General features: G+C 45.3%; 1 protein-coding gene across 1 annotated transcript in view; it reads left to right on the top strand.

Moving 5' to 3' along the window:
- wdr18 (WD repeat domain 18) overlaps nucleotides 1-14,509 on the top strand; it is a 50,849-nt gene that overhangs the window by 11,341 nt on the left and 24,999 nt on the right. Inside the window, exon 5 of the mRNA XM_030050092.1 lies at nucleotides 14,054-14,197. Within this exon, the coding sequence (XP_029905952.1) occupies nucleotides 14,054-14,197 (144 nt within the window). The remainder of the gene's footprint in view (nucleotides 1-14,053; nucleotides 14,198-14,509) is intronic.

Raw genomic sequence — 14,509 nt, 5'->3', positions numbered from 1 at the left:
AGTGACTATCTTGTGCCACCCGCTATCCGCTGCCACTACCCGCTACCCGCAAATTGCGGATTTAGGAACTTCCACTATCCATAAACGGTATCTTGCGCCACCCGCTACCCGCTATCCATTATGCCGACTCGTCATTTGCGCCTGGAGGTGTGTCCGTGGGCGTGTTTCATGCGCTATCCCTAAAGTTGCTATCTTGCGCACACACTTTAGGGAAAGCGGATAGCGGGTGGTCTTGACCACCCGCTATCCGCTATCCCTAAAGTGTGGGCTGTTAGGAGAGCGCGCCCAGGCGGCTTCAGTGCACGCCCCGACGGAGCCTCGCCACGCACACGGTCGGACTGATACCGGGACGCCGCCGGAATGGACTGAGTATATTACTCATATAGACCGTTTAGAGGAAAGACTGTTTTAATTGGACACTATCGCCAGCACGTTTTTATTGTTTTATCATAACCCAGCAGCTGTGCTATATTTTTATTTTTAATATTTTATTTGCCCAGTCTACCTTGTCAATAAATTAGTTTACACATAGTTCCACCTCTGCCTCTTGTGTGACCCCGGGATTTTACTCAATCAGTACAACCTTGTGACACGTCCACTTGGACACATGTGGCTCCACCTCCCGAATTAACTCGCCTATAATATAATATATAATATGTATATAAAGCCAACTTGCTTTAGCCTCAGTAGAAGCCCTGAGAAAATCTACCTCCCTCTCTCCATCGCGGGTTTAGGATTTAGGATTTAGGATAGCGCATCCTGCCCTTAAAGGCAATGGCACCTGGCACACTGATTGGTTTGACTGGCGTAACGCCCAAAACACGCCTATGCATAATATAGTGGGTAGCGGAGGTGTGTTGCGGATAGCGGGAGGTGCACAAGATAGCAACTTTTACGGGGGAACGCCTCTTCCTAAATCCTAAATCCGCAAATAGCGGGTTTAGGGAGTCTGGCGCAAGATAGGGCCCTCTGATTCCAGCCTTTCCTTACATGGAAAGCCTTGTCGGAATGGTGGGACGTTTGTGTGTCGGAATAGCGGTATTTCGGGATGGTGATATGTCTAAATGGTGGTATGTCGGAATGGCAGCATGTCGGAATGACGGAATGTCAGAATGGCAGCATGGAAGGGCATTTAAATCTTATCGGTTAACGGTTATTAATCGTTAAAGGGCGTCGGTTAACGGTCATAAAAAAAATCCAAAATGTGCATCCCTAATCCCATATTTTCTGAATGCACCCATAATAAGTAGGGCGATCTGGCTTTAACCATCTGATAGTTATGCATTTTAATGCCGCTGTGAGCAATATGTTTAAGAGGTATTTCACATCTCTTCTTTCCACACTCTCAGGAATTGCTCCCAATAATGTTATTATAGGGGTTTGTGGAATATCCCGTTTAAAAACCACTCTGAGAGCATCAAAAACATCTTTCCAGAATAGGTTCAGCTTAGGACACAGCCAGAATATATGGGTGTGATTGGCAATCTCAGTACCACAATTTCTCCAGCATGAGCTACCACGTGTTGATCCCATCTTAGCTGTTATTACTGGTGTTCTGAAAAACCTGGAGTTTGTGGCAAGGTGTGCTTAGGTGCATATCTCCCTCCAAGTGTCCACTGATATATTCTTGTTCATCTCTGCCTCCCACCTCTGTCTTACCACTGTCCGGAGTTATGTCCATTTGTTGATTAAAAATATATAATATAGTTTAGCAATTATTTTTTTTATCTCCGTTACTTATTTGTCTTATGAGGAACTTTTCTATTGGGGTAGGTCTTATAAGTTTTCCCCACTCTTTCTGTGTTGTCAGAAAGGATCTCAGCTGTAAATATCTAAAGAAAAATCTGTCCAGGGGAGATCAAATTCATTTTTCAACTGATCGAATGTTTTCAAATTGCCATCCTTGATTAGCCGGTGTAGATAGCTTAGTCTATGGTCTGACCCCTTCCTAATACCAGTATCTAAATTGAAGGTCCTCATAAGTCCAATGTTTGCTAATGATGAAAGCAGGGCTTAAAGTACTCCGGCATGGTGCCGGAATTCCGGCTTGACGGGCATTTTTTTTTTTTTTTTTTTTTTGTGGCAACAATTTGGCTTAAGTTAGCATTTAACGAATGATCTTCTGATTTTCAGCGAAGCGCATGGGTAGATCCACCAATAGTATAGTGTTATCAAACTCAGTTGGCCAATAACAGCTGAGTGGGGAGGGTCTAAGAACAGCAGGCCGTGTGCGTTTTGTGCAACAGGTGGATGCGGCAGTCTACCGTCCGGTAGAATAGATCCGGTGGAGCTAAGCAGCGTTGAAGTAGAGTAGAGAAGGGCAGAGAGATGGAAGCAAAATACATTCAGTGTTTCCCCTATTATTCTATTGGCGGGGTGCAGCGCCCGCCCCCCGACACGCTAAATTAATTTTCAAAGTAAAAAATAAATAAAATCACAACAGAAATAATTTAACGTCACGTTTCTGTACCCGCACTCATCCATATGCAGACAGAGAGAGAGAGATCAGATGAGGATCACACCTGTACCCACGTAAGTGAAATAAAGAATTAGTATTGCGTCGGCTCCAGCCTCCTGAAAACAGGCGAAAATATCGGCGTTTGTTTTAAACGCACGGCGCGACAGCCTGAGTCGACCACCAGTGGCGAAGATGAGTGCGTTTGCACTCCTCCGGTCCCGGTCCAAGTCAAATGGACACCCACACGGGCGTTTAAAGCACTACTGCCGCTGTTACTCACGACCGGAGCCTATTCTATTAATATAGATTGATATAATACAGATGGGTCAATGAGTACAAATCTGAAGAATATTGAGCAACTTACAAGGATGCAAACAGCGCATTTAAGGGTCAACTTAACTAGAGCCCTATAATTTCCGCGAACACGGAATCGCGGTATTAGCCGAATAAAATGGAATCTATTTTTAACGCGGAATTTGACATAATTTGAATGAAATGCTGTTTTGTGTGGGATATGAACATATATCTGGAGAAAATTACACGGAGAGAATCTGGGTGGCACAACCCCTCCAGTCGTTTCACCTGTGAGGTTTCAGGCTCAGGAAAATTTTTCACTTTAAGCCCTGTGAAAGTATCTTTGGAAGTCCGAAAGCTGGCTGTATTTTATTCCAAGGCTCTGGGCTCATACTTTTCTCAATATTAAGCCATCATGTGGAAGTACCATTCTGAATCCACACTATCAGTGGCTTCATCTGTGCAGCCCAAAAATAATATCTTAGGTTTGGAAATTTAAGACCTCCATCTAATTTATGTGACTGAAAAGTTTTAAGTCTAATTCTAGGGCACTTTTTTTTTTTTTTTTTTTTTGCCATATTGATATTATTGATATTTGGCCACACTCACATCACCCAATCTCATCCTGAATGAAGTTTGGCTTGATCTTAATTTTGATTCTATTTTCTGCAGTGTCTAATGTGACTTTATTTCATTAAGAATTTGGTCTAAAAAGGTGGAAACTTTCATAAACAACTGTAGTACGGATGTAATAGTCCCTTTGTTTCTCCTCTTTTACACTGCTACGGCCTTATGCCTTAGATGGTTGTATAGTAATAAAGGAGATAATTCACTCAGTGTTGATTTTTTTTTCCCACAGCAAATTATGAATGGAAACTCTGCATTCTCCACCAAAAAAATGTAACTGGCAAGAACTCCCAGGTGTTTAACCTCTGTGGATTCGTTGTCAAGGTCATCGATACCACTAGGTGAAAGTGCCCCTAGGTGTTAATGATCATTGTCGAGAATCACTGGGGTCACCTTATGTCAAGTGTGGTCGATTGTTGTCCCATGAGGTCAAAGGTGATGGGTGTTTCAATCTCCTGGGTAGAGATGAAAGGACGGTGAGTACGTTTACTTGCACACCATATTCCTGTATTATTCGGAATATCCACAAATTAGATGGCCTCCTTCACTCCTCTTCCAAACCACCTGTCCTCCCTGTCCACAATATGGATGTTGTGGTCTTCAGGTGTGCTCCTTATCCTTCAGGTGGAGGTAAACTGCAGAGTCCTGGCCTGAGAAGGTGGCCCTCCTGTGTCGTGCCATGCCTCTGTATAATGGTTGCTTAGTTTCTCCAGTGCATTGGACTGCATACAGCAGGTTGCTTCTCTTTTGTTTTGGAGTGCGGTCTTTCGGGTGGACCAGTTTCTGCCTTAATGTGTTGCTGGGTTTGAAAAACACAGGGATGTGGTGTTTGTTAAAGATAGAAAGAGTAGATACTGATCTGTGTGGGTGGGTTTCCTGTAAACCCTCATGTGCAGGCTCCTGTCCTCCTCAAAATGTACTTCACAGTCCAAAAAGGCCAGGCTGTTGTTCTTGGTGTCCACTGAGTTGATGTGTTCTGTGAAGGCTTGCACTTCCTGGATTTGATGGTGACCCATGTGTCATCCACGTACCTGAACCAATGGCTAGGTGTTGTTCCTCTGAAAGAGGTCAGGGCTCTGTTTTCCACCTCTTCCATGTAGAGGTTGGCCACTATGGGAGAGACTGGTGAGCCTATGGCGCAGCCATGCTTCTGCCTGTGAAATTCCCCATTGTATTGAAAATAGGTGGTGTTCAGGCAGAGGTCCAGTAGTTGACAAATCTGGTCAGGGCTGAGGTTGGTGAAGATGTTGAAGACCTTTTGAGCTCCAAAAAGGTGATAAGGGCACCTTTTATTGGCCTCGGCTGCTAGAGAGGAATTGGAATGATGGGGGAAGTTCTATGTCTGCTTCCTCCAGGATGAGTTGTTCCTACACCATGGTTCTATAGTCATTTCTGACCAAATGAAAGTAAAAACACCAGGTTGTCTGAATGTAAATTAAAGGTGTGAGTTGCCAGTTGATGCTTCCATTCTTCCTCAGGACAAAATCAAAATCCTCTCAGCTGATTATCTGGAATCTGATCCTCAGGAAGCGCCGGCTGCTGATCAATAAACCCAGCAGGAGCAAGAAGCAGCGACGCTGTTGGTTCTGTTTGAGCCTTCACCTGGTTTACATTCAGTAAAATTAAACGATTTCTGGCAGAGAAGCAAGTGAATGTTCCTGAAGTTTACTTCTGACACCTGAGTGCGATGAAGAGGAAGGTCCATGAACTCAACAGTAAATAACACAGCTAGCAAGTTAAGATAATGTTAACATTAAATCAGTTTAGTGTATCTACTCACTAAAACAAACTGGAATAAAACAGAAAAAATTCTGAATTTGTATTTATCTCCGTCTTGGTTCCTCTGCATGTTCAGTTTCTCTCCAGAACGTTCCTCTGATCTCCTCACAAAGCGAGCAGTGGGGTTTCAGAGCTGCCACATCACTCCTCCTCCCTTTCCTCCAGCCGCTGGTTTCCATTCATTCCACTATGATATGAACATGAACTTTCAGAGCCTTCACACTTTCTTCACTCCAGTTTTCCATCAGCCCAATAAAGTCCTCCACATGAGTTTTCCTAAAAGCAGCAGCACTGTTGGCTTTTCAGGACTTTTTCACACTGAAATGTTTCCTCCTCCTCCTCCTCCTCCACCAGGGAAAATAGTCCCCGGGGAAACGTTTTGCTTTCCACAGCCGATTATCAGCTGTGTGGTTTCTGAATGTTGAGGACTTTGTTCGCCACAGAAGCAGAATATTATAAGGCGGCTGCTGTCAGCCTGTTGTTACAAGCTCCTGTCCCTCCACTTTCCCCAGCTATCGCAAAGGTCCGGTCCGGCAGGATAAAGGATAAGCTATCAGTTTTAATTTTAAGGTCGAGGATTAATTTTAGGTTTAAGGTTGAATTAAAGGTTAAGTTTAGGTTTAGGAGTAGAGGTAGGGTTAGTATTTGGGTTGAAGGTCTATTCTATCTGCCTACTGGGGGCTGTTTAAATCTCAAAATGGCCGCCGCCTGAGTAAACAAAATGGCTGCCGGGTCGAGTCAAAGTCTGGCCACCGGCTGGTACATGTGGTCTCAAAATGGCTGTCACTTGAGTAGACAAAAATGGCTGCCGGGCTGAGTAAAAAATTGGCCTTCCTAGCTCTGGTTAGTTTGAGGTGTGGGTACAGGTTAGGCTTAAAGTATAGGTTAAGGTGAGGGTGAGGTTAAGGTTTAGGTTTAGAACGAAAGGTTAAGGTTAGGGTGAGTTTAAGGTTAGGTATAAAGTAAGGGGTTAAGGTTAGGGTTAGGGTGAGGTTAGGTGTAGAGTAAAAATGGTTAAGGTTAGGTTTAGGTTTAGAGGAAGGTTAATGTTAGGTGAGGTTAAGGTTAGAGTAAGATGGGGGTTAGGGTTAGGGTTAGGATAGAGGTTGGGGTCCTGTCTCTCTATTTCTGAAGTCAACTTGTGTACCAGAAGGCCATTCGGAAAGAAAAAAAAAATAGTTGTTAACACTTTTAGTATTTCTTGCCAATGTTTAGCTATGTTTTGCGCCGTGTTTGGGGTTAGGGTTAGGGTTAGTAGTTCCCCGGTGGTGGAGTCATCAGGCTGCGGCAGCTTGCAACTTTTTTATTCACCAAAAAGAAATCTGAGTTTTCTTGGATGTCCTGACTCGGCTCATCTTGTGTTGATTTTTGGGTGGATGGTGGGTTTCTCAGTGTTGCCATGGCAACGTCCATCCTGAGCATCAGTGGCTTGTAGCTGCCACATGTGTCTCCATGATGACCATCTAGTCCGATGTGTATGGGACAGTCAGATCATGAATTGATCTCTGCTTGAGGAAAACTTAGTTTTTCAAAAGTTACAAGAACAAGACAAATACGATCAGCGCGCCGTCACTGATCCGCCGCCGCCGAGCGCTCGCCCGCCTCCAACACAAACATTCATTACAAGCTGAAGTGAAGCAGCTCTGTTGATCTGACTCGCCCCTCGCTCGCTTCACCTCCCCTGTGTGTGTGTGTGTGTGTGTGTGTGTGTGTGTGTATCTGTCCCAGTAGATACTGGGGTACTGATGAGGATTTGATGCTACAGATTGACTTGCGTTTCTGTTGGTTGGTTTGCCCCCATAATGTCAGGTGCATGAAACTCGGAGGTCAAACAAAGATCAAAAGAAGAAGATCAAAAGATCAAACTTTAAAATAAAATAGTTTTACTCGGAGAAACAGAAACCTACAACAAAACTGTCATACTTTGATTTTTAGAGTATCAGAGAACCTCAGAACCTCATATCAGAGAAACAACCTACCTGCGTCATTTTATCAGCCAGTCAGGGGCTTGATTTATTCACCGTGCTGCAAGTTAAATATTGCATTGCTGCAGTTTCTTAACTTAAAGGCTGATTTCCCAAGACTGATGATGCAATTGAGTTTATTTAAACACGAGCTGGAAGGGAAAAATATGTTTCTGTTCTCATTCTTTAACATTTTTAGCGGTAGAAAAGGCAGCAGATGCAGCTTCATCGACCAATCACAGGCTGTTCCTCGGCTCTGATGGTCACCATCTCTGAGCTCCTCACACACCGGAAAACAGTGGTGTTTTTTGGCATTTCTGCTTTATTTGATAGTGACACCAGAGAGAGAGACAACACAGGCAGGGCAGAGAGACAGGACGACCTGCAGAAAATGGCCTGAGGTCAGATTCGAACCCGGGGCGCCTATAACAGAAGTCTTGCTGAGACATTGCAGACATCGAGCCTCTTCCCGTGTTTCTACGTTACTGAAGGTACCGGATGTGTTTATTTAGATTTAGCCTTTAGCGGGCTGTAACATATTCTTCTGGAACTGACAAGGCAGTATACACACGATTTACGCTTGTGAGTGTGTGTGGCCACAGAAGAGCCAAACACAGGTGAGAGATGGCAGCTTGGCCTCTGCTCGTCCAAAAGAAACACAGTGAGAGTTGAGTCTGGAAGACATAAGAAGCTTTACTGTCTTTGTGCTACTGAGGAGAGCATACAACCAAGTGCATCCCTGAGTAAAGTTAGAAATTACGAAAATAGATAGCAAATTTCAAAAATATAAATATACATTATATAATGAATAAAACAAGACAAAAAAATAAAAATAAAACACTATTATTGTACTGAAACACTTATTGCACTGGTTCAGTTGGGTGGAGATGTGGGGTGTATTGCACGGTCCATGAAAAGGGGAGGGTGTGTGAATGTGTGTGTTTGTTTGTGTGTGTGGGGGTGGGGGGTGCCATTTAGCAGTTTGACAGTTCGAGGGATGAAGCTGTTTTTCAGGTGTGTGGTGCAGGTCCGTATGCTCTGGTGCCATCTACCAGATGGCAGAAGCCTGAAGAGATGGTGGGCAGGGTGGGACAGGTTGTGGGTGACGGCCAGGGGGAGGGTTGGGGTCAGGGTGAGGGTCAGGGTTAGATGTCATTGATGGTTGGCAGCTCAGTCCCCGTGATTCTCTGCGCTGCCTTGATGACCCTCTGGAGCACCCGCTGCTCTTTCTTGTTGCATCCAGCATAACACGCCGTGACGCAGTACGTGAGGATGCTTTCCACTGAGCACCGGTAGACGTTCCTGAGGAGGTTCTGCGGCAGGCCAGCCTTCCTCAGTGTCCTCAGGAAAAAGCTTTTCCAGCAATGCAGGTGGTGTGTGTGGTCAAGGAGAGGTCCTCACTTATGTGGACCCCCAGGAATTTAAGGCTGGGGACCCTCTCCACCACTACTCCGCTGATGGTGACAGGAGCAGGCGCTGTCTTTCTGGACCTCCTGAAATCCAACACAATCTCCTTGGTTTTGTTGTTGTTCAGGGTGAGATTGTTAGTGGAGCATCAGGCCACAAGGTTCTGGATCTCACTTCTGTATGCTGACTTGTCCTCGTTGGGAGTCAGCCCCACGACTGTTGTGTCATCTGCAAACTTTATGATGGTGTTTGTTGCGTGGGCTGGCTGACAGTCGTGGGTGAAGAGGGCGAATAGGAGGGAGCTCAACACACATCCTTGAGGAACACTGGTGATAGTGGTGATGGTGGAGGATGTGTGTGTTCCCTGCCTGAGAGTCTGGGGCCCATTGGTCAGGTAGTCTAGCGTCCAGTTGCATATTGAGGAGTTCAGGCCGAGGTTGCACAGCTTGGACACCAGACTGCTGGGGATTACAGTGTTAAAGGCTGAGCTGAGATCCAGGAAGACAAGCCTAACATAAGTGTTAGGTTTCTCCAGGTGTTGGAGGGCTGTGTGTAGGGTGATGCTGATGGTGTCTTCTGTCGACCAGTTCGCTCTGTAAGAAACTGGTACTGGTCCAGGGTGACAGGGATTGTGCGCTTAATATGGGCCAGGATCACCCTCTCAAAGCATTTTGAGATCACCGGAGTGCAATTGGCCTGTAGTCATTCAGACGACTCACAGTTTTCTGCTTGAGGATGGGCACGATGGTGCATGCTGGAACAACAGCTTGGGCCAGGCTGAGGTGAAAACCTCTGCGAGCTGGTCAGAGCATGCCTGGAGCACTCGTCCTGGGACACCATCCGGCCCAGACGCCTTCTTGGCTTTGACCCGACGTAGTGTGTTTCTCACCTCACCTGTGTCCAGTTTCAGAGCCTGCGGATTCAGCGCTGGACAGCTCGTCTGTCTCCTTCTGTCTCCTTTTTCCTCAAAGCGAGCGGAAAACAGGGTTAGGTCCTCAGCCAGCGGAGCGTCGCTGTTCACAGGCAAGATGTTACTGGTTTTATAGTCAGAGTGTTTATGACCTGCCACATTCGCCAGGAGTCGTCGTTGTTGAAGTTCAGTGCAGGCGGAGGCTCAGGGATGACAATAAATTTGCAAAACCCGATATGCAAACAGCGCAATGGTAGTTTCCAGACAAAAGGAGGAAACTCTTCCAGTTTATTGAAGCACCACAAAAACAGGCATGTAATGTTAAATAGTTTTTTCTTTTGCTAATTATGTCTAAGCCTGTTTATTATTTCCATATGTTTCTCATGTCTCTGCTGGATACTGCAGCTGAAATCTTGTGCAATTAAAAATTTGTTATTTAAGAAGTTGATTTCTTGTTTGTTTTAAATACTTGAGGACTTAAATACTTGAATGTTCAGCAGATTTGAATAAAGGAGTGTGCGTTGAAGTAAATGGGATTTTTTTTAAATTTAATTTTATTTATTTATTTTTAGCCGTGGTATCAAAAACGGGTATTGAGAATCGTGGAAATTGACTACTGAATTTCTGGTATCGTGACAACCCTACAGATGATCCTTCATCTGCGTTCACAACACAAATCAAAAGTGTGTGTGGAGGGATGGCATCGTCTTGAGTTTGTTCACACCTGAATTATTGATTATTTACCAGGATGGATGTTGATGATAACATCGGGCTGAAAGAGGAGCTGAACCGGTCGAAGCTTTTCGAAGGCAGTGAATACCAGAAGTTTCCACCAGTTCTGATAAATCAGCTCTAGCAGGTCATTTGAGACAATTTCCATCCCCCTCCATATTTTTGCTCTAATAAATTTGCGTTTGACCACAGACAGTTTTCAGCCGCGGCACTTTTCTTGGATTTCACCCGCACAGACCTGCACTGCGGCATCTTGGGAAATCTTCTGGCAGACGCTGTTTGTCTCATTTCTGCATGAAAAACCCGATGTCACTCTGCGATCAGACAGACATGGCAGCTTTAGAAAGATCCATCATCCTCTTTGATTGCGAAACTTTTCTGCTGGTCATCACTGTCATTATTGTTGTTGTTGTTGTTGCTGTGTGTTATTATTGTTAACCTGAATTTGTAGCTGCTGACAAAAACAGAGCAGAGTAAAATGGATGGTGGATGAGAATGAAGAGGAATTACCATGGCTGGTGTGTGATGTCATCCAGCAGATAAAATAAAACAGAAAATATGTGATTTTATTTTTTCCTCTGACATTTTCTTTCCCGGCTGGTTGTGGTTGAGTAGCCGAGACGCCGGTCCGGTCATGTCGCTGAACGTTACACGTCTGATCTGATCTGCTGAATCCTCTGGAGAAACAACAGCCATCCAGACAAAAACAGGTTCATTCAGCTCTTCAGAGCAGAGCGCTCGCAGCCTCACACAAAACAGATTTATTGAACTTTATTTACAGCCTGCGAGCTGCTGCTGGATGCAGGGAAGCCTCAGTGTTTGAATGTGTTAGTGGAGCCCAGCTGCTATCGCTGTTCCAGCTGTCACTGCAAATCAGAATCTGTGAAACTCTTTAAACGCTGTCGTGGGAAAATAGTTCGCTGTCGCTGCTGTCGGGTTTTGTTTTGGAACGTGTCTGGATGCCATTAATGATAAAGGCCGGATTATGGTTCTGCAGACACTCAACGCAACGTGCACGCAGTTGCCACACAAATGGTGTGTGCCCAACATACCTCTGCGTTAAACACTAAGCAATTCTCCACCAAAACGCTATGGGGCGCGTTTTTTTTTTTTTCTGCAGACCTAATTAGACCCTGTGGCGTATGGTCGGTGCTCTTCCTGTTGTTGTGCCAGCAGCGCCATTTTTAAAAGAAGCAGCAGTAGATCCAGATCCAGCATGATCCAAACTTTCCAAACAATTTGAAATCAGCCGAGTCGAGATGCAATCACAGCAGCAGTTCTTTTAAAAATGACACTGCCGGCACAACAATAGGACGTGACTCCGGAGGGGCGCAATGCCGGAAATGATGTAGTTCGGCTGATGTAGTTCGGGGGGCCTGCGTGGGGGCTACGTGGGGTTTGCGTAGTTACAATTTTCGGAGGTGCGATGCAAGTCTTTGCGGCGGTCGCACAACCCCCGTAAGCTTTGCGTACGCAGAACAATAATCCGGCCTTAAGGCAGTAATAATGGATTACATTTATATAGCGCTTTATCTAGACACCCAAATCAGTCAGACAGGAAACGCATCACACACTCTGGGTCATCCCTTTGGTGGGAAGTGGGCGTGGCCTATAGCTACACTTGCAGGTAAAAGAGGAAGAAGATATTGCTTAAAAACCAACGTGTTTCAGCATGTGTTGGTTTTGAAGAAACACATTTCCTCTTCCTCCTTTAATTGTACAGTCAGGTCTGACTGAGTGGTTTGCTTGGACAAAAGATGTTCTGAGAGTGAACGGCATGCTGACCTTTAACCCTTTAGCTATGTGCAAGTGTTCTGTAATAACTGTTACTTATGTTAACGAACTCGATCTGTATTGTAAGAAACTTCACACAAAGACACGACTCTAAACCAGCGCTCCCTCCCAGGCTGGGGGCGGGGTTAACATGAGCCTCAGGAAGCTCCACCCTACAGACGACCTGGACAGCCAGGCAGGCGAGCTGGAGGTCAAACTGCCAGTGTTCAGCTGAAGATTAAATTCTGAAGGAACTAAATTTATTTGTGTTGGCTGAGATGAAAACTGATTAAATAAATCATAATGTGTTGTTACTTATTATTGTTAACTAATAAATGTTGTTTGTTGAGCTGTTGTATGAAAACTGAGCTGTTAAACTGAAAATCAACACAGATAGATTTAGCTTCTTTAATATCTACATCCCTCCAGGAGAGTTCAAAGTAACGCGCTGCATGCTGGGAGTTTCCTAGAAGCTGTCACCCGTCTCTATGAAAATCCACTTGAAAATTTCAGCTAAGCCTTAAATTATGGTTGTAAAGGATATTTTTCTCTTCCTGAGAGGGAAAGAGAGCAGCCTGGAGTTCAGGATGTCATGACCCCCGGTCACTTTAGCTGTTTCACTGGAAATGAGTTTGAGGCAGATTTCTGAGCTCCTTTTCTTTCCACCCAGATGAGCTTTGCTAAGCGCTGAGGGCACTGAGATGCTGGGATCTTCCAGCTGGTGGTCCGACTCTGAGATAAAACTGTGGCTCAGATGGTTGTGACTGAACTGTCCTGAGGCCCCGGACACATTTTTCACTACTTAAATTGTGTCGTGCAGATTTAAGCCTGCTAACGTTTGATGAATGGTGTGATCAAAATGAATTTGTTCTGCTCTCCCCAAAGAAGGGAAGATTGTTTTTTACACCTTCATCAATCCTGTGTTGTCAGAGCTTAGGAAGCACTTTGAGCCTCGCCCGTGTTCTGAGCCCCACCAGATGAAGTTATTAAGTGGGGAGACACATGATGACAAATGGCCTCATACGTTACTATCTGAACAAATTACTCTGTTTCCTTCAGTCCAACTTTATCAGAATCACTTCATTTCCCACGAACAGAGCAGGAACACAGGAAGTACTGAACATCAGTGAGACAGACGCAGCACCTGTATCAGGTGTGTCACACACCCTCTGACTAGCTCAATGCATCAGAAACAAGAACCAGATCCTGTGTGAAGCCAAATGGGTCCTCACTAAGGGAGGTGGGTATATTCATCAGACAAATATTGAATTGAGCATTAATCCAGACACCGGCTGTCTGAGGTCCAGGTCTGAGAGGAAATTGGAGATTCCTCTAATTCCTCTAATAGGACGTCCCGGCCCTGCTGGGTGAGAGAGGATAATTAGGCACCAGGATAAGGATCACAGAGTCGCTCTGTTTATAATGAACAATGAACTGAATGTCAGCCTCTGATAATGAACATTTTGTATTGTCATGTTATCTCGTTAATGCAGTACAAGTTAATATATTTAGCACTGAGAGCCATTTTTAATTTGATACGACCAAAGCGGGACAGTCACTTTGCAGAAAACTAAATGTGCTTTTTATTCGGTGTAAGTCGCCGTATCTCCCCAGAGACCGGCCCGCCTCTGATGAGGAGAGTTCTGCATGTTCTTCCACCTCACACTGCTCCATGGAGGGGGTTAGGACGGGGTCAAGGTCAGGACGGGGTCAGGGCGGGGTCAAGGTCAGGACGGGGTCAGGACGGGGTCAGGAGGAGGTCAGGTGGGAGTGAGCCCACGATGCTGCCCCAATCGTTTTGTCATCAGAAATCAACCAGTCACGTAGCGTGTTACATTAGCATCGGCCTGCCCACTCTTTCACAAGGTTAGGACAGCAAGGAGGAGGGCGGGGCCACCAGCACGACCAATCAGCAGCCAGAAGCTCATTAATAATGAATGAGTGTCCAAAACGGCTCGTTAGATTCTGGGAGGAAGAGAAGAGAAGCTTCTGGAGGCTTTTTTTGTTTTTAGACAACACGCTCAGACTGACTCCAGGTAAGCTGCTGAAACACACCTGCTGATTATAAACTGTGTTGAACAGGAAGTTGTACCTGTCTTGTCTCTGCAGCTTTGGGAGCTGTCCTCAGGTGAGCTGCTTCTGTCCGTCCTCTTTGATGTCGGGATCATGTCCGTGACCCTTGACCCTTGCGAGTACTTCCTGTTCTGTGGTGGCAGCGATGGCAACATTTTCCAGGTGTCCCTGTGCAGCCAGGTGAGTCGTAATGTTACATGTTATATGAGTGACTGACATCACAGCACCTGCTGCTGCTGCTGCTGCTGCTGATGATGATGATGATGGATGAAATTGGTCACACTGACAGGTGCAGTGTGTCATCTTGTGGGCGGGGCCAGCCTGTCTGGATAGATAAACAGATTAAAGCTCTGCTCTCTGGGTGCAAACAAAAGCAAATCAAAACAAAGCTTTCAGATCAAAACATGTGACATCATTACAGCATCCAGAACACAGCCCACAATCCTTTGCTGTTTGGCCCCGCCTCCTGTCTGTGTAAAGTGACTCCAGTGT

Source organism: Myripristis murdjan, chromosome 4 (genome assembly GCF_902150065.1).
Source record: "Myripristis murdjan chromosome 4, fMyrMur1.1, whole genome shotgun sequence".
NCBI classification, from domain to species: domain Eukaryota; kingdom Metazoa; phylum Chordata; class Actinopteri; order Holocentriformes; family Holocentridae; genus Myripristis; species Myripristis murdjan.
The sequence above is the reverse complement of the archived record's forward strand: the minus strand, read 5'-3'. Positions and strand labels throughout refer to the sequence as shown.